This window comes from Clupea harengus, chromosome 4 (assembly GCF_900700415.2).
Source record: "Clupea harengus chromosome 4, Ch_v2.0.2, whole genome shotgun sequence".
Taxonomy (NCBI): Eukaryota; Metazoa; Chordata; class Actinopteri; order Clupeiformes; family Clupeidae; genus Clupea; species Clupea harengus.
Genome location: NC_045155.1, coordinates 15412385 through 15432381, shown reverse-complemented (window position 1 = coordinate 15432381; position 19997 = coordinate 15412385). Strand labels below are relative to the sequence as shown.

Here is a 19997-nt window from a genome sequence, read left to right as displayed (position 1 = left end):
GCAAGTTTCCAATTTAATCGTGATTTAAGATACTCTATTTGAGTTGGGGAAGTCTGTCCTTCAGTCGAGGCATGATGATCTCTCTCTACAAGTTTCACCTGTTCGTGTTGGCGTAACAAATGCTTGTGGAGTCAAGTGCAGTTGAGAGGCTCTTGTCTCCAGGGCACAGATTACACTTAACTGTTATATTTTTCTCTTTTCACGGATACAAATAAAAAGGCTGTGATTGTAATACGGGACTGGAGCTGTCCCTGACGGGACAAATCAAAATCACCCATAATATTTCGGGATGTCCCGGACAATTCGGGACGGTTGGCAACCCTACTTGCACCTAAGTTATACCATATTTGAGTGTGCTAACATTAGCAATAACGTCAGCTAGTTCGAGGTGTATGCATAGGCTAACCATTAAATTAGCAGCACATTTCCCGTATTTAACAATAATTACACATGGACTTACCTGGAAGTGATGCACGGGCATCATCTCGCAGTTTCTTTCTCTTTCTTTTGTCTGCCCCTGACTCCTGTTGTCTTTTTGAGGCCATTTTCGAAAAGTTGACCTAGCCTACTGTCAAAGTTCGTCAGGCCACTGAGATAGGAAAGGGCACCATGTCTATGGCACCCACAGCTTGGGAAGTTGAGTGTGTATTTTTGGGGGGGGGGGGGGGCACCAGCGTAACTTTTTTTGAGCAATTAAATATATCTCTTGTTCAGCCTGTTTTGTGATATACATGCCTAAACGGTGCCTAATATTTCTATATGAAATAATATCGGCATTATAATTATTATAACTATGATGATTTTTCAGTTGCCTATTTTTTGGTGCCCCCACAGGAGTTGGTGCCCTACGCACAGCGCGTAGTGCGCGTTATGGGAGCGGCGGCACTGTGTCCACCTCCCATTTCTGCTGCAGGTAGAGGGTTGTGTCTCATAAAGGCACCACAGACAGTCAAACTGACATTCGGACTGATACTTATACTGAGGTCAAGTGGGGCATACGGAGGTCGCATACGGCTATAGCACGAGAAACGGTCAACCATTCAGAGATGCTGAAATCTTTCTACTCGCAATCCCTGGTAAGTGTCTCAAGTTTTTGAGCCTGTTTCATGGTTTTCTTATAGTTTTGTTAGACATGATTTAAAACTAAACCCTCACAATTTCAAACGTTATATCCTTCTTCTAGTATGTTACTCCTAAACCATTTCATTAAGATTATACCTTTCTACAACTGTCCACGTACAATCAAACATTCTTGCCAGTGATAGTGAAAAATCTAAATATTTTTTAAATGTAAGGTGCAGGAGACTCAATGTCTATAATAGCCCCATTCAATGACTTATATTATATTTATTTGGGGGAGAATGATAATAAGATAATGCCATGAAATGTAAGTGGTAGACAGTGTATCTTTGGTGAGAGATGAGATACTGTAGTTCCCTCTGTGTGTGTGTATGTTTGTGTGTGTGTGTGTGTGTGTGTGTGTGTGTGTGTGTGTGTGTGTGTGTGTGTGTGTGTGTGTGTGTGTGTGTGTGTGTGTGTGTGTGCGTGCTTACTTGCATTTAACACTCTGGCCACAGCACTGCAGAGAGAAAATAGAGGTGTCTGTGTTTGCTCCCGGTCTTTATTGCATATATGTACACACTGACCTTCTCTGTAATGTACACAGACAACAGTGGAAAGACTGATAAATCCCCAACATGTAGAGTTGGACTCCAGGGCTCCTGTTGAAACCCTGTTGAGTTTTCTGCTGTTTGTCTCTTATTTACCAGATAAGACCAGATGGCAGAAACAGAATTAAATTAAGCCCAGATTTAACACCAAGAATGACCGGATTAATGGAGGGGAAAATACTAGTGACACTCATCCTCTGCTGGGCATAGAGAGGGAGTTTAGAGCTGCAGCCAAACTTGTAGATTGTGGGGTCTTGATACGGAGACAGCCTAATTGCTGATCTTGCGTTGTTTTGCAGTTGATTCTTGATTGATTCTTGATTGCTGGGGAAATTGCTGCATATATCTCTCCATCATAGAGTTCACTATTGATCAATGGGAAAGTGGCAGTTTTTTCTCAACAGTTTTGAGTTTGGTTTTAAACCAACCCTGACTGCTGCCCCCTAGTGGATGTCAAACTTGTTCAAAGTCCTTTGATGAGTAGTGATACGCTTCCGGAAAATTCCACACAGAATGCTGAGAGGAAAAATTGGACCTGAGTGGGTGTGTCCACCTCCCATTTCTGCTGCAGGTAGAGGGTTGTGTCTCAAAAAGGCACCACAGACAGTCAAACTGACATTCGGACTGATACTCATACTGAGGTCAAGTGGGGCATACGGAGGTCACATACGGCTATAGCACGGAACCGGTCAACCATTCAGAGATGCTGAAATCTTTCTACTCGCAATCCCTGGTAAGTGTCTCAAGTTTTTGAGCCTGTTTCATGGTTTTCTTATAGTTTGGTTAGACATGATTTAAAACTAAACCCTCACAATTTCAAACGTTATATCCTTCTTCTAGTATGTTACTCCTAAACCATTTCATTAAGATTATACCTTTCTACAACTGTCCACGTACAATCAAACATTCTTGCCAGTGATAGTGAAAAATCTAAATGTTTTTTAAATGTAAGGTGCAGGAGACTCAATGTCTATAATAGCCCCATTCAATGACTTATATTATATTTATTTGGGGGAGAATGATAATAAGATAATGCCATGAAATGTAAGTGGTAGACAGTGTATCTTTTGTGAGAGATGAGATACTGTAGTTCCCTCTGTGTGTGTTGGAGTGTGTGTGTGTGTGTGTGTGTGTGTGTGTGTGTGTGTGTGTGTGTGTGTGTGTGTGTGTGTGTGTGTGTGTGTGTGTGTGTGTGTGCATGCTTACTTGCATTGAACTCTGGCCACAGCACTGCAGAGAGAAAATAGAGGTGTCTGTGTTTGCTCCTGGTCTTTATTGCATATATGTACACACTGACCTTCTCTGTAATGTACACAGACAACAGTGGAAAGACTGATAAATCCCCAACATGTAGAGTTGGGCTCCAGGGCTCCTGTTGAAACCCTGTTGAGTTTTCTGCTGTTTGTCTCTTATTTACCAGATAAGACCAGATGGCAGAAACAGAATTAAATTAAGCCCAGATTTAACACCAAGAATGACCGGATTAATGGAGGGGAAAATACTAGTGACACTCATCCTCTGCTGGGCATAGAGAGGGAGTTTAGAGCTGCAGCCAAACTTGTAGATTGTGGGGTCTTGATACGGAGACAGCCTAATTGCTGATCTTCCGTTGTTTTGCAGTTGATTCTCTCTATCTTATGCTTGCTTAGTTTGTGTGTGTGTGTGTGTGTGTATGTATGTGTGTGTGTGTGTGTGTGTGTGTGTGTGTGTGTGTGTGTGTGTGTGTGTGTGTGTGTGTGTGTGAGAGAGAGAGAGAGTTGAGGTAATGCCCATACTAGAGAAGTAGGCTGTTTTATCTTCTAAAACAGATAATAGCCAGGGTAATGTTTCTTGAACTGTAAGTACTCTACTGTTGAAGAAGTACACCAACATCTCTTCAAGAGACTTACTTCAAAGCAATGTATCAGATCAGATTGTTACAACTCCTTCCAAGATGGTTGTCACTTCCATTCAGATTAAGGTGACACAGATTAGGCATGATTAGATCGTTTATACGAATGCTACTTGATTGCTTGATCACATTAACGGCTTTGATCACCTAAAGAGCCAGAGTATGCGATTGGGATTAGGGGAATTGCTTTAGGCTATAGGAGTACTGGGGGAGGAGAGTGCCTGTGTTTGCTAATGGAATTCTCTTGAGCTGTTAGTTCTGTTAAAAGTGTACAAACTAGGAGTGATAATGAGAGTGTGGTAATTAAATTCATAACAATGCAGTCGTGACTTCGGATTGTGTAACTATCATGCAAAAAATTATTGGCCATTACTCATGGTGCCACTCCAACAAAGGATGACTAATGCCTTGTCAAGTCTTTTGCTTAGTAAGATTTTTTTTTACCCTCTGCCTTACACACACGCTGTTACACACAATGTTGCTGCCAACCAAGGTTTATCTATAAAAACGATTTTTCAAAAACAATTAAACAAAGTAAAAATTCTCAGACAATTTGCAGCCACGTAGTTTCGTGTGTGCATGTGTGTGTTTCTGTTTCATAATGGGTGGTTCACTGGTACATTTATAGAGCACAACCCATCTGATAGCTCTCTGTAGTTGTCCACAGAACGGACAGCCTCTCAGCGAGAGACACTAGAATGGAGAATAGAGGCAGTACAAGTTAACTGGCAAGCGTCCACCTCGTCATGTCAGCCTCCAGTCCGCTGCCAAGAGAGACATATTGTGGCTCTAAATGAGCTGGATTGCTGACTGCGTGATGGGCTACCACGTCTGTCTCTGTCCATGCCTAACAGCCCCCCACCATCTTACTCTGTCTGCATGGGAAAAAGGCAGAGTTTTGTGTAAATTTGCTCAGTATGGTGGTGTTTACTGCTTGGGAGAGTAAGTGGTAGGTGATTTGGGTTGGGGGGGGGGGGGTATTGGTGGCATCTTGCCAATCCTCAAACCCCCCTTTCCACTTATGCTTTTCTCACTTATCCTCAGGCAGCCATTTTTACAGACTTGATTCATGGTATGGATTAAACGCTCGGGCTGAGGAGGGCCTAATGTGCCCCTGTTGGACAGCGTGAGGAGGGCAGATGGAGAGATGGAGAGATACAGTTCATATAAGTGAAAAACAAAGCATTGCTGTCGATCCATAGAAGGCCCATTTGCACGCAGTTCCCCCCGGACTCACAAAACACAGCCCAGACATTCAAGCTGTGAAGTGTTCACTAGAAAAGAGATTTATCTTTTATGGCTACATCCGATTCAAAATCTCAGGATTTCTTCTCTCGCCCCACCAACCCCCACTCCCTCCCTCTCTGCCACCGCCTCAGACAGTTAGAGCATGTCTCAGGGGTGATGGATGTGTGTTTTCTTTTTACGACTGGGCCATAAAGGAAACACATTCACACAAATCCATTACTGGGTCCCCACTGTGATGGAGACCTAACAGGCAAATCAGGGGTATTAGCAGAAAGATTTTAAGGCCTATCCTATTTCCTGCTGCAGCCACCTCCAGCAGTACAAAGTGTCCGGAGAGGGGGAAAAGCAAGATAGAGAAAGAGAGAGAGAGAGAGAGAGAGCGGGAGAGAGAGGGAGAGGGAGAGAGAGAGAGAGAGAGAGCGAGAAAGAAGGAACGAGGGATTAATCATCTCCTAGCATGTGCCCAACTGTTCGTAACAGGTTAAATGCCCTGAATGCCACAGCAGGAGGCAGGGAGAAATTGAATGGAGAGAATGTAAGTAGAGAAAAACTGACAAGCTGTGAGTTTGAGTAATCGTTGCACTCTGTCAGAGCTTCATCTCACCAAGTCCTTTCCTTTTCCCTGCCCCCCCCCATCCCCTTCTCTCTCAGGCCAACCTCTTCCGGGAGGTCAAGGCCCCATCCTACAAGTTGGTCCAAGGGGAGGATGATGATGACGAGGACGACGAAGACTTCCACATCCTGGAGTTGGACGACATTGAGCTGCAGGGTTCCCTGGAGAGCAGCGCTGCTCACAGGCCGAGCCGGGAAAGAGCACTCTCACTCTCCTTTGAAATCACCCTCACCGACCAGAGCAGGCTGCTCCGCATCGATCATATCCAGCAGGTACTGGCCTTACAAAACACCTGAGATAATGGGAACAGGCCCTGTAACACCTGATGTAATGGGCGCAGGCCCTGTAACACCTGAGATAATGGGCGCAGGCCCTGCGGGCAGGTTTGTTCTGAACTGCCATGTAACTCAATTCAGAGTGCGAGGAGTCCTCTGGATTTTAGGCTGGGTCTTTTAGGTTGCGGTGAAACCATTCACATTCAAATTCATTGCTAGATTAAGGAAAAACATTTAGATATTTACCCCATGTTGAACATTCAAATGAAAACAATTAAAAACCAGAGACAGGACTGTTTTTAAAGAGATGCTTATCTGTTCTATCAAATGTACTTGCTTTGTGGAAAATGACACAACTACTATCTGATTAATCCAGATCTCCAGGCACTTTCCTAGTGCTCTGACAGTGTGCACTTGGTCGCTGGTCTACAGCACTCACAGTCACGGCAGCAGCCTCAGGACTCTGTACAGGAACATGGCCAAGTGGGACTGCTGCACGCTCATCGTCATCAGAGACAACCACGGGCAGGTTGGACAACAGACTACAGACTCATCTGTCACTTAACTGGAAATGTTTAGATATGAGAGAATGAAATGTTAATGATTTGAGCAAGGCCATTTTATTTGTTGTATCATGAACTTATTACACATCATTATTCATACTCGTTGGGTGTATTTGTAAGATAATTAGCTATGTTTCTCACTCTCTCTCTCTGCTGTGTGTGTGTGTGTGTGTGTCTTTCCCAGGTCTTTGGGGCCTTCTGCTCATCTCCTCTCAAAGTCAGCTCCTCCTTCTATGGCACAGGACAAGGCTTCCTGTTCTCCTTGAATCCACGCCTCCAGGTAACTCTCACTAATTATAGTTCCATGACCTATGATGCGGTGAAAATTTGTTCTTCTGAAAGGCCACTGTTGATGGTGCTGCGTTTTGGTATCGACTTATGCAGTCTTACATGTGTGTTTTAAAGTTAATTTTGCCTTTATGGAGCATTAACGTATGGGCTTTTTCAGGTTTACAGATGGACATCTGCCAACTCCTACTTCATAAATGGTGGCAAGGAATCCTTAGCATTTGGTGGAGGAGGGTGAGTCAGACGTGGTCACAGTGTGTTCTGACGTCTCAAAAATCTGTGAAATATCATCTTCTGCTCTGCTGAGCGCCATGCCATTAGTGCCTCGTTGTGAATAATGTTTTCGCATTTGTCTTCTCAGGGGTCAATTCGGTCTGTGGCTTTGTGGAGACTTGATCCGCGGACGGAGCCAGAGGTGCGAAACGTTTGATAATGATCTCCTGTCGGCCGCCGAAGACTTCTTTATTGATGAGCTCGAAGTCTGGGCCCTCGTCTGACCCCGAGGGATGATGAAACGCCGCAACAACGCGCCGCCGTGAGGCTATGGTGACGAGACGAGAGTCAGGGAGCAAAGCAGGCGGCATCAAGGCCCACAGCTTTCAGATAGTGATTATGAGATTTGCCATTCTCACTGATAAATGAAATGGCGATAGCTGACATGTTAAATTTGTTCAAAAAAGCAGCCTCACCTAAGCAAGCAAGCCAGAGGGCTTTGTGAGTGGGACAATACTGCCTCCTTCTGGTTAAAACTGAAAATGAAACTTAAGCAGAGTGAGAGGCACTGGAAGAGTAAATCACCACTAGAGAGAGCTCTTATCTCATGCTAGGCGTCTGCGCATGCGTGCGTGCGGGCGTGCATGCTCGCGTGTGTGCATGCGTGTGTGTGTGTATGCGTGTGTGTCCGGCTACTCTTGTGGCTCCTCTGTACTGGATCACTGTGATGTTCTCTAGCTCAACACCCACTCACATGAGGGGGCCTTATAATTTTCTTTATGCATTAATCCACTGTGAGGGGAACTGAAGGCTCATCACCTCCAACAATCCACCACCACTATCATACACTCAAGCATAATACCCGGCATTACCAGACAAGCAGCTCAAATATATATCATTATCTGTCCAAAACCCATCTAATTATTTATTTCCACACATTGTTGTACGCTTACGCTCATGTACACCCACACCCACACTCTCATACGATCCCTTACATACACACTATGCTTATCATACCACCAAGCAGCATTAACTAAGGAGCATGTTGCCAAGGAAACCAAGCTGCAGTTACTGCATATGATGTGCAGTCGCAGTTAATACTTCTTTTTTTTGATTGTCGCATGGAATTACTACTGCAGTTTAAACTGAACTATTCAGTGTTTGCTTCCTTGCAATCTGAGCAGATGGAGACCAACTGTAAACTGTCATTTTAAATTCTGTTCCTTATCATGTTTACCATTTATGTATGTAAAGTAGTGATTTAGGTAAGCAGATGGCCCAGAACTGAACGCTGAGAGGAGGTCAGTCCGATTGGAAGCATCTGTTGCTTCAGACATTGTGACGTACCATAGCTGCACTCCCATGGAAGACATAGGGAAATGCATGAACATATCTCTGGCCTCAGAATTCCTCCCTCTAAACACGGAGACTGAAACAACGGCACTGAATTGCACTGAAGGATGCAGCGCTCGTTACTCTGCCTCGCCATCGCTATTGTCGATGGTGTAATCAATGTGATTTGTTACATCCTCGATGAGAAGTCAATAAGGAGAATTGTCCCTCAGTCAAGTTCATAAAGCCTCCATCTGCACAAGAATAAATTGCCTCTATCATAAACAGCCTCATATGGCACGGAGGGGCACTTCTCTGAAATTATCTGATAGGGCATTCAGAATTTAAACTGAGGACTCTTCACTCAAAATGCAATGAGTATGTGCCGGTATTCAAATAAAACTGGAGAGCTATATGGGTTTGTTACGTGTCTATGTCAATATTTTCTTGTGGCTTCCGGTGTGGCAAAAGGATATCTCTTATCTTTTGCATTTATATACACAAAAGATAAATAAAAAGACACAATGATGTGAGGGAGGGCGAGAGAAGACATGGAGTGAGGAAGGAAAGAGATGGAATGCTGAGCACCATCCAGTCTTATTGACTTGTTGTCCCTCTGATGAAGCAAACCAGCCATGCAATGCCATCTGCCAAAAGGAATGTTTCATTCAGAGCAATGAACAGTACGGTTTCTCTGAAAGATTTATTCAGGTGTGATAATTGTACAATCAGGTATTCGGTTCTATTTTTACCTGCAGAGAGGTAAGCACACACACAAATTGGAAAAAGCATTTCTCCCAGATTAACCATGTGTCTTCCCTGATTCTAAACCTAGAACTGCTGAGCAAGAAACATCATTTTTGAACATATAAAAACATTTGTACTTTTAAATTTTACAGTTTCTGGCGAACCAGGAGCTGGAATTAGTGGCAAATTTCAACGTTGAAATCCAAGACACATTAGCTGAGCATTATCGGTGATTTGTTTGTTTTGTTGAATTATGATGTGTTTCCAATAGCAGGATGTCACTGTGTTTAATCTCCAAAACATAAACCTTTACCCTGAGGGAAACAACAGGGAACATCATTGATTCCATGGGTAAGAGCCTGCCCAAGAGTTTAAAGGTGCAATATGTTGTTGTTATTCTGCAAGAAATGCCTCACTCACAACAATGCTCTAATTCTGTATGACCAAAAACAAAAAGTGGCAATATTCCCATGCATTGTGAATCTTAAATGTCAAAATACATAAAAACACTGGAAATAAAGCATCTAGATTCACAGAATGCTTAGGAATATAGGTAAATATGACCTACTCCCTGAAAGAAATCATTATGGTTGTATTTATATTTCCATTTTTGACCAGAAAAAAACTACATATCACACATTTAACTCCCCGTGGGACCACACACGTTGTCCCCCCCACTCTGCCATCTCATTATAAAGTGATCTGCTCGGTGCCACATGCCTCTCTCTTGAACACTGGCTGGGGTGCCTCCTGTGACTCCTCACCGTCACCTGTGCAGCCTGGGGACCTGTTGGCGCCCCCCTCTCTCGTTAACATTTCTCAGTAAGTGAGGATAGCATGGCAGGCAGGAGCAGGTAGGAGTGCCACATGGGGCGGTGTCTGGTGCCAACTGTTTTAGCGCGCCATCCCGGGCTGCAAATGACACTCCTGGCATCACCCAAGGAGAGTGCAAGCCACTCCCCCGCTGAGGGAGCGCTTTCTATTTGTGATCGGATGTTTGCCACTGCTGTTATTTTAAGTCATCCGAGGATAGTTTCGCGATATGATTATCTTCCTTTCATGGAGGTGTTTCATTATTCAACAAAACATGGCTGCTATGTCATCTGCGTGTGAGAACTGCTACAAGCTGCGAGTCTGCTGAAGGTTTTCAGGTGTTCTATTAGCAGAGTACATGTTAAGTAAGGTAAGCTGTACGCACACGTGTGGACTCTACATCAAGCACATGCAACATTTGCTCAGTCACAAACTGATCTCTGAAAGTACATTAATAAATAGTGCACATTAATAAGTAGTGACGATGTCTGCATATGACCCGAAGATCAGTGCGAGAAACCACTGTAACATGCAGGGCTGTGCCATCACAGCCAATGAAAAACCAAGAGACAGGATTAGTTATTAATTTGTGCTTGGAGAGAATGGCTAATTTAAAACCATTTCAGCGGTCTAACTTTAATATTCTCATACAGTCTTCTCATAAATATGAAAGGACAGATTTCTGACAGGAGTGTGCAGCATGGTGATGCGATATGTCTCATCTCTTTAGCCCAAAAAGGAAGACTCTCCCAGTCAGCCTCCATCAGGGCTTGTGCCAAGGAGATATAAATTCTATGGAAGCAGCTATTCTTTTTGGTTGTAATACTAGAGTGTGATCTCTCTATTGTAGCAGAGTGCTGCTGATAGGAATATGGTTCTGTCATCAGTACCATATTTATTTATATAGAAATGAAATGAAAATGAATGTCAATTAACACGCAACACCCATTTTCACCCAGGACATCTTCTAACTTGTGTAAAATAAAGAAAAAGACTATGTTGTTCATTAAGTGTCCATGACAGCTATTTGAGAGGAAAGAGTAAAGTATAAACGCCTATTTTCATGTACGCAAGGAAGAATGCATTTAGCATTTGGAAGATAATAAATAGTGTCAAATATTGTGAATACTGCTTAATGAAAAGTATTTGGCTGTTTTTGTTGAACTGTATGTGGATTTCCTTTAGTTTCTGTTGCTGCATATTAAAAATATGGTGATATGTACAGCGCCGTATATAAAGTGAACAGTATGTACATACACATAAACAACACTACTGCAGTGAGTTAAGGAACACTAAAAAAGCTACACGGACTTCCTGCGTGAGCGGGGGTACTCCCGGAAGCAGTGGCCGGGGGAGAGTGTACTACCTGGGGAAGAGAGCCCCGTGTTGTCTCTGGGGCTGGGGGTTCCACTCTGGATCCTGTAGGAGATGGAGTTGGAATAGACAGAGTTGATGTGGCCCCCCGTGTGCTCGTGCGTTGAGGGCAAGGGGCCGTCACACATCCCCAACTTGTAGCACAGGCAGGAGCAGAGAGAGCTGAGGCCAGACCGGCTCCGGGGCTGGTGGGGCCGCGAGAGGGCCAGCGGGGGAGGCTGCTGTGCGCAGTGGTACAGGTGGCGCTGGACGTGCCTGGCGTCAGCCTGCTCTTCGGCCGGAGAGGGGATGAGGTTGATGCGGCTGGTGCCCTCCTCCATGGGGAGGAAGAGGGTGCTGTGGCTGCGTCCGTGCCCATTCTGACCGCCGCCCCCGCCCCCCGGCGCTCCCCAGGGCGAGCAGGTCCCGGCCCCCCCTCTTAATGGAGGTGCGCTCCCTCGCGTCGCGACGCTCGTCCTCAGTGTTCATGGTGAGGAAGCGCAGCACCACCAGGTTGAGGAAGGCCCCGATCACCGTCAGCCCCACCAGGATGTACATGAAGCTGAAGGCCACGTATGGGGTCTTCTCCTGCAGGTCACCTGTCTTCTGCAGCGCCACGAAATCGCCAAAGCCGATGGTGGTGAGCGTGATGAAGCAGTAGTAGTAAGCGTGGAAGAAAGTCCACCCCTCGAAATAGGAGAAGGCAGACGCACCAAAACACAGCGTGCCCAGGCAGGAGAGTAAGCCCACGAACACCATGTTCTCCATAGAGACCTCGGTGGAGCGCAGACCCAGGCAGCGCTTCACCCGGCTGAGCAGGTAGCGCACAAAGGTGTTCATCCTCTCGCCCAGGCTCTGGAACATCACCAGGGTGAGAGGGATGCCCAGCACCGCGTAGAACATGCAAAAGACCTTCCCCGCGTCGGTGCCTGGGGCCGCATGGCCGTAACCTGCAGAGAGATGTATCACCAAGGAAACAATGTATTTAGTCCCTGCCTGGCTGGGGGCACATGTCAAAAGCCAATGGAAAATGTATAAGACAAGCCAGTGAAACATCTTTGAAGGAGGAATATAATATGGTTGTAGCTGACATATAAATACAATCACACTATGAGATTCTGTGTATAGAAGCACATGTTTCTTTCTTTATTACACAGAAAAATATGTAACTTGTATTTGCATAAACCATATTGCTAATATTTTACAGTAAGTACTTCATATTCATTGTCAATAAATGCAAACTAGATGAAATGTCCATAGATCATCATGATTGTAAACCATGTTTGTAACGATTTAAATAACCATTTAAAGAAGACAAACTTGCCTATGGTTGTAATCACGGTAATAGCAAAATAAAAAGATCCGGCAAATTTCCACTGTCTGCCGGCGCGGTGAGGCTCAGCTTGCAGAACAAGTCGTTCGATCTCCCGGTAGTCAACCTCGGAAAAGCGATACTTCCTCTTCATCTCGTTGCGTTTCTGCTCCAAGATCCGCTTTTTGGAGCTCTCGGACTCAGACTCCAGCGCGTCAAACACCGCAGCCCCCACGAGCAGGTAAGAGAACATGCACAGGATCAAAGACAGGGTCCGAACGTTCTGCTTCTTCATCGTGCATTCAGGAACGCCTGGAGCCCATGCGAAGAGGAACGAAACAAAATAAAACAAAAAAGGGGGTACGATTCACAGCATCACTGCCCCTCATGCGTTCAAGCTGCTACGGGGACGACTCTCAGTGGCGTGGACCGAGGAGAGGACACAGGTATGCTGTCAGAAAATCAGCAGCAAAATGTAATTCATTCTTACATTATGGTCGGTGCCTCAAATGAGAAAATCAGATCAGGGTCAGAGTGCAGTGTGATATAAAAGAAAGGGTGATGATGGTGTGTGTTGAATTGGATATCATGATGCGGTGACACTTGTTGTACTCACGCCGAACTACGCCACTCCTCCATGTAGTTTTCTTTCTACTGGTGTGAAAAGTAGCCTATCACAGACTGGTCCAAGATCCGATGCGTGAAAAGCCATAAACTTCACATCTAGAAAAGTAGTGAGATTATCCTTGTTTATAACTCTAATGAAATATAATATGTGAAATCATCGGTCGTATGAGATTATTTTGTGTTATGCTAAAGTCTGGGTAATTGTACAGCACAAAACAGCCTCTTGATAGGGCTAGAAAACACCCCCGTCTTGAACAAAGGTCTTGTTAGGATCCTCAATGCTGGTCCCTTCCTTTCATTAACTCTTCCTATTACAGATCATGGAGTTTCTTTATTAAGTTCTCCAGTAATACCAAACATAGTAAATTAAACAAGCCCAGGTGAATTTACAATACACTTAATAAGTATATTTTTGTATTTCGTACGTTTTATGTAACTAACGACAGACATTTCCCTCGACTTTGTACCCAATGTACCCGAATTAAACAGAAACCGTTAAATATTGACTTCTAATCAAGACTTAAGTGATGCAGCTCCTGTGTTTTCCTTTACTAGAAACTGAAACGTGTAGTAGAACATAGCAGCTGGTGCAAGTGTGCTTCAGAGTCAGTGCGCACCCGTGTGCTCAGGGCGGCTGCGCGTTTTCATGTGTCGCTGGCCATGGTTCTGATCATTTTCATGGTGGGTTCGTCAATATTGAGTGAGAGCAGTCATGTGGTAACTCATTAACACAGCCTTTTTATGTCGTGGGCGACTGGGGATTTATGTAACTCAGTTTCTCGGTGGATAGTGAGGGTCACACATGGGGCAGCAAGTGGAGGAAACAGTTTAACATATTAGTTCTCGCGTTTTAAATTAACCATTATTTTTAATAGCGCAACAGTTAGTTCCTCACATTGCCGTCAACCTAGCGTCATAGCATATGACTTTATTACTGAGAGAGAACTGTTGCTATAATTTTGCATGGTGCAGCTGACATGGTTGGCGACGAAATTGCTATTTCTAAGGTACATACAACAAAAAATTTAAATTGTAATCCTCTTAAACCTCAAATAAAAAAGAAATCTCCATGCCTACCTCTTCCTACTGACTCCTACACACGTCAGTGGCAACCTACCATTAATCCTTGCTTAAAAATGTGCATGGTGGCATGGACTCTCTAATCTGGCTCACCTATGAAGACGTGACAGAAGGCCCATTCATCAGCAAGGTGACAAGTGCTGCACGCCTTTATGTCGAGCTATGCCAACACTATAGATAGCGCATGTGAGCATCAGGAGAAAAATAAAACGGGTGGTTTCATCACATTACTGCCTTTATACCATCTTCAATTTATCTTGCACGGCAAGTAGTTATAGTATATACCCTTGCGGATAAAAAGATGGGTAGAGGGGTCTGGTAAATATGTATATACAGTATGTATGTAAATATGTATATGTTTTCTGGGGTGCACCCTGTAACAGCAAGATCAAAATAGCTTTAGTCATTGAGGTATTCATCTCTGATAGAGGGGCAATTTGCTTATTTCCATGGGACACTTTTTGAGATAGGCCTGGGGCTACTGTCTAACACAAGACGAAAAACACACACACAGGTTAGACAGGCCCTGATGAAAGATTATGGTAACTTTCAAGGTTCTTTACAGGTTACTCCATAGGTTTTGTTCTCATTGTTACACTATTGTGAACTAGTTTTCCATATAGGACAGACAACAAGTTGCCCACCCTGAGAGTTATAGCCAGTGCTATTTTAGAACTCTTGAGGACACCCTCATCATCCTATTTAGAGTACAGAAATGCTGAAAAAAGATATAGTGTGAGAGAGTGAGTTTGTGCTCAAATTTGGAAATCCATGCTATGTCATGCTGTCATTTTAGCTTCATATCTGGAACTTGGGAATCAGCATGCATATACAAAGGTACAGCTTCAGTTACAGTCTGACACACCCATTTAAACACACACACACACACACACACACACACACACACACACACACACACACACACACACACACACAAACATACACACACACACACACATACATAAAGCACACACACATTATGTAGGAAACCAAAGAATGTGTGCTCACTGAAACACACATCCACACAAATAATAACAATTTACACCTGGCCCACGGGGCTCCTTTGATGCAGTTGTGTTTTTAATGATTCTTTTGGTACCTGCAGTGCCTCCTTGAGAGGTCACTAATGAGTTGGATGCTGGAGATTGATTGTAATTTTCATAGACTGAAGGTACCAGTGCTCATAAATTGCCAGAAACCGAGGTCCCCATCTTAAAGTTGACATTCAGAGGTAGTGCTAAATTTGTATCACAGCAACCTTGTTTCAATATTATATTTGTAGCTTGATATGACAAGGTTAATGATAGACTTCTATTATTATCAGATATTTTAAAGTGTTTTTGAAAACCGTCCCCAGTTCTGTTCCCTTGGCAGGCTTGTCCTGGAGATGGCATCTGGTATCATTCTCCCGTCCCCTCTTGAATACAGCTCTTAGGCATGGTCTAATCCTCTCCTGGGCTTTTTATGCTCCGTGCTTAAGTGCCTAATGATGAGCACTCAGGCCTCCGCCATGATCCAAACCAGCACAGACTAAATCAATTACATCTCGACTGATAACTGGCGCTACCTGCCGGGGTAACGGCCATCCATCAACTCCCCCCCCCTCCTTCCACAGTCCTCATCCATGGACCTGTAGACTGAAGAGATAGAGCCGTAAGCAAGTGCGAATAAGATCTCATCTGTCCACAGGACAACAGGAACACCAAGGAGAGAGAGAGAGAGAGGGGGAATCAAAGTGTCATTAAGCCAGAGAGATGCTCCATCAAACAGGCACAAAGCCGAATGTGCCTGCCAGCAGCTCCAAAGCTAAACTCTTTGTGCTCGCGCCCCTTAAATGATCAAAAGGCGATCGATGAACTACCAGCGCCTGCGTGTTTAATAAGAAACCAGGTAGAGGAAGGGAAACAGGACGGGGAGAGGTTATTGTGTCAGGGGCACAGGTGGGAGAGAACACTTCACACTCATGGCTGGTCTAAAAGATCTTTCCGCTTTTCTGTATCATACTTCATGGTCATCGGGCTTAGCCCAGATGAAGTTATTCAAACTTTTGATGAAGCTTGCCTGAAGGACCCTTGTCTTACATAAAGTCTTGACTTCGATCATAAAATAAAATGTGTACTACAACCAATCAAGACTTCCTTCAAGTGTCATTCTCTCAGTTGTAAACATGACAGCATCATTATGATGATTACAATGTAGCTACTGGTCAATTCTAAATAAACACAATGTTAACAACCTACAGGATTTTAAAAGACACCCAGCTTTTCAAAGCTGACCAAATTCAAAAATCCATATAGTTCGTTTTTACAATTATGCTGTACTATGTCTAAAACAATAAAACCTCATGTTTTTGACACTGAATATGAATTACAAAACGTGTTACTCTGCAGTAGTATTTTCAGCTGAGGTGCCCTGAAGGCCCAAATGATCCAGCTATTTCCTTCACGTCATGCTTTCTTTCCCCCCAGAGATAACAGTGCAAGACCCACAGAAGGAATAGCAGAGCAGCATTATTTTCCTCTGAGCAAAAGCTGATCCATCAACCTTGGATAGAAATGCAAATTTCACACAGAAGAAAGTGCTTTGAAAATTAAGCCCTCTCCGAGGAGTCTAACCAAATTAGAATGTAGAGTGGAGGAGTGCAATACCATCCTCCCGCGAGAAAGAAAGAGAGAAAGACAAAATAGAGAGAGGAGTGGGGGGGGGGAGGTGAAGAAACAGAGACAGACAGAGGCGAGAAATCAGATGCAGATGCAGATGTCTCTCATGACTCATGTCCTGTAATTACCAGGCTCTACTTACTACACATCTCTCTCTCTGGCACGTCCCCTCCTGCTGCAGGGTGAGGGACAGTGGGGCGTGTGGGCATATTGACTTTGATTTGTTATGACGTGTGTTGTTAAACCAATAAGCCATAGGGCTGCGTTTGCTGGTAGATGACATTTTTAGCACCATCAAAGTCCTGTGCAGAATAAACTCTTGACCTCATATTTCCTGCTACAACACATTTAACATGGGCACACTATACCTTAATGGTGGGTGACCGAAGGACATTATGGTCATGCGGAGCTATGTTACATACCAACAGTGAGCAATGATTACTCTAACACTTGATTCTAAAGAGCAATATTGTTCCCCAAACAAAGCAGTGGAATTTGTAATCAAATCAAATCAAATCAAATTCTTTGGCAAAAAAAGCACATTAATCACACGTCACAAGAAATGAGTCATTCATAAACTAAGCGTCTAAATAATTGCACTTTCCATAGTAGTATTTATTTTCATTAAGAGCAGAAGTATAGACGAACTCTTGGTAAAAATGTTTATGCTTTTTCTGTTTCTGAATTTTATTCTTTTTATTTATACATTTTATATATAATGTAGTGCACAAACGGTGCAGAATGCCTCTATATTGTCTTATATGTTGACTTTTCCCATTTCAGTCTCTTTCCCATTCTCACACATGCCTCTTTAACTTTCAGGGCACACAAACTGTCTGTGGTCATCACTGTCTTCCCTGCTGTCTCTGCCATGGGTGATAACTGGAATAGCAATCACAAAGTATAATAAATATTTTACATTTTTTCATAAAACCATGTATTTATCCTGAGGACGTGGACAAATGTTTTTCTCTGATTTGAAAAGGAGTTTAATTTAGCAACTGTCATCTTGACAGCCAGGAAAAGAAACACCACACACACACACACACAATGACACTCCCCTGTAGTGTCTTTGAAGTGGTAAGTTTGCAACATGTCTCTGGAATCCATCCCTTAACATATGACAACTGCAAAGATACTGTGCCAACAGCTGAACACATCAAAGCTGCTTACATGGGCATTAAAATAAAACTCACCTCACCTAGTTTTGGTTGGATGTCTGTATTTATCTTTCTGTTATTATTTCCACATGACACATTCATGTGTGCTATACTACGCAAGTCATGCTCTTTGTAGTTTCCCTTCACTCTGACTAAACCAATACCCTTTTGGTTGCCATAGAGACCCAGAGATTTATAGTCCAAAGTCACATAAATGTCCCTTACATCTGGTCTGGGCAAAGAACAGATAAATGACCACCGAGTTGTGAGTTTGTTGCTTTGGGATTTATTCTGTTCTAAGGCATAACTGACTTTCAGCATGACCCATAATATGATCATAAGCCCTGAAACACTTGCCTTTTTAACAGTGAGTGCGGCCCTCAAACAGTGTTTGACATTTCATCATAATCAAGCTGACTTTACTTTGCCTTCCTCAAAGACAGACCTTTGGGGATTGGGATTATATTTCCCATCAATAACAAATTACCTTTATATACAGTATATTTCTAATCACCACTGCTACGTCGTGAAGGGTCACATTAGATGATAAATTCAGATATGAGTCCTCTGGAAGAGATCCAATAAACATCACCTTTCCATCCTTGCTTTTTTTCAGTTAAGGACCCCCTTTGATTTATCTTTCACCATTTTGCTAAAGCTATAATTTATTTATGTATCAGTTTTCCACTTTCTGATTTAGCCAATACCCTATATTCTTTGCTGGACCCATTCACCCTCACATTTTCTCTTCTTCTTCCATGAGCAGCATTGCTCTTTTCACTCTTTACTTTCCAAGAAAAGGTGTCTGTCTAATCTTCACTCACAAGGGCCAGGAGGAAATCCCACCCTTCTCAGGTACTTTGAGTTTGTTCATAAATTAGATTATGGTGTAATCTAATCATTCACCTGCGCACGACCTCCATGGCATACTCTTAACGTTTCTCGAAAGATATTTTTCAAATCAGAGAATGTTTAGGTCAGAAGAGGTTACTGTAACTATTTGCGGGAAAAATGACAACAAACCAAACCAAAATACAGTGTTGTAGGCAGCTTAAAATGTTTTTTAAATATATGTATATGTTGGAACAAATTGTGTAGCTCCTTTGCTCCAGTGACAATGGCTCTTCTAAAGTTGAAACCATGATTACGGAAACAGCAAGTTACTTTACTTGGTACAGCATCCCTTTAAGTGAGCATAGGCAGAGAGCAGATGGATTTTGAGAAGAGGGGTCTTAGATGGAGGTCTGATTTTGTGTACTGTATTCTATCTTTAGTGTACTGTATTCTATCTTTTGTGTACTGTATTCTTGTCTTTCTCAGGTTTAGGTCTTGGTGCGCAGCTCTGGTGTTACCTCAGTAAGGAAAGGGCATTTAATATTTGCTGGGCTATAATTAGCCTACCATTTGTAAGGCAGGCAACAATACCAGGCTTTGCCTACAAATCTCCCCGGAGCCCAAGCTTGAAGAATAGGATCTAGGCTACTAAATCATTAGCAATTTGCACAACTGCAACAGCACTGCGTGACAAGAGTGGAGAACAAGGAACAACTTGGTGAAATTTTGGATTTACTTCGAAAGTCTCCCTACATCAAAGCACCACCTTCTCTTTGCACATTTCTATTCAAATCAATAGGTTTTTTTTCTTCACAAGGCATTTGGATTGAATTTGAAATTCTAAACTCAACTAACTCCCTAATTGTTCCCAATCAGATTAAAACCAAATGTCCATAAGGTCCTGTAATAAATGGCAGCGTCCACCAGATAATACAGCATAATAGCAACTGACAGTTTAAAAAAATAATTATTGAGATATTTGCAGCATTCAAACCTTTAGTTGAAAGGCAACACCTGCAGTCAAAACAGGGAATGACCACTGGACCTTATGTGCCTCCATCCTCAGCAGCTACAAATATAGTCATCATCAGAGTCCCTGAGATAAAACTGACACCGATAGTCATTGACTATGTCACACACTGACAATCATGCATTTCCACACACATCGTGACGTGTGAAATGTTAAACGAGTCTATTAAGACTCAGTTTTATGAAGTTACAGTCGTTCCCAGAAGCCCAGCTGCAGCGATTGTAAAATAAGCTCCAACAGAGGAGGCTGGTGCCCCCTCCTTCTTACCCCACTGTTTCCACGGAAACT

At 43.3% G+C, this 19997-nt stretch overlaps 2 protein-coding genes across 4 annotated transcripts; one reads left to right on the top strand and one right to left on the bottom strand.

The window, feature by feature from the left end:
- The first annotated feature begins 915 nt into the window (after positions 1 to 915).
- Positions 916 to 8689, top strand: LOC105898952 (TLD domain-containing protein 2-like). Of its 3 annotated transcripts, none has more exons than XM_031566404.2 (6): positions 916 to 1076; positions 5461 to 5694; positions 6074 to 6226; positions 6445 to 6540; positions 6709 to 6782; positions 6910 to 8689. In XM_031566404.2, the coding sequence occupies exons 1-6, from the start codon at positions 1047 to 1049 to the stop codon at positions 7043 to 7045; spliced, it is 723 nt and encodes a 240-aa protein (XP_031422264.1). In that variant the 5' UTR covers positions 916 to 1046; the 3' UTR covers positions 7046 to 8689. The 3 variants fall into 3 exon arrangements, with proteins under 3 accessions (XP_031422264.1, XP_031422263.1, XP_031422265.1); XM_031566403.1 differs by lacking the exon at positions 916 to 1076 and adding an exon at positions 2241 to 2403; XM_031566405.1 differs by lacking the exons at positions 916 to 1076; positions 6910 to 8689 and adding an exon at positions 2241 to 2403 and having other exon boundaries at positions 6445 to 6772.
- An 88-nt stretch (positions 8690 to 8777) lies between these two features.
- Positions 8778 to 13137, bottom strand: kcnk15 (potassium channel, subfamily K, member 15). Its single transcript, XM_012826060.3, has 2 exons — positions 12331 to 13137; positions 8778 to 11956 (listed from the first exon to the last, which is right to left on the bottom strand). Exons 1-2 carry the CDS (start codon positions 12611 to 12613, stop codon positions 11289 to 11291), a joined length of 951 nt encoding a protein of 316 aa, XP_012681514.2. The 5' UTR covers positions 12614 to 13137; the 3' UTR covers positions 8778 to 11288.
- Between the last annotated feature and the right edge of the window lie 6860 nt (positions 13138 to 19997).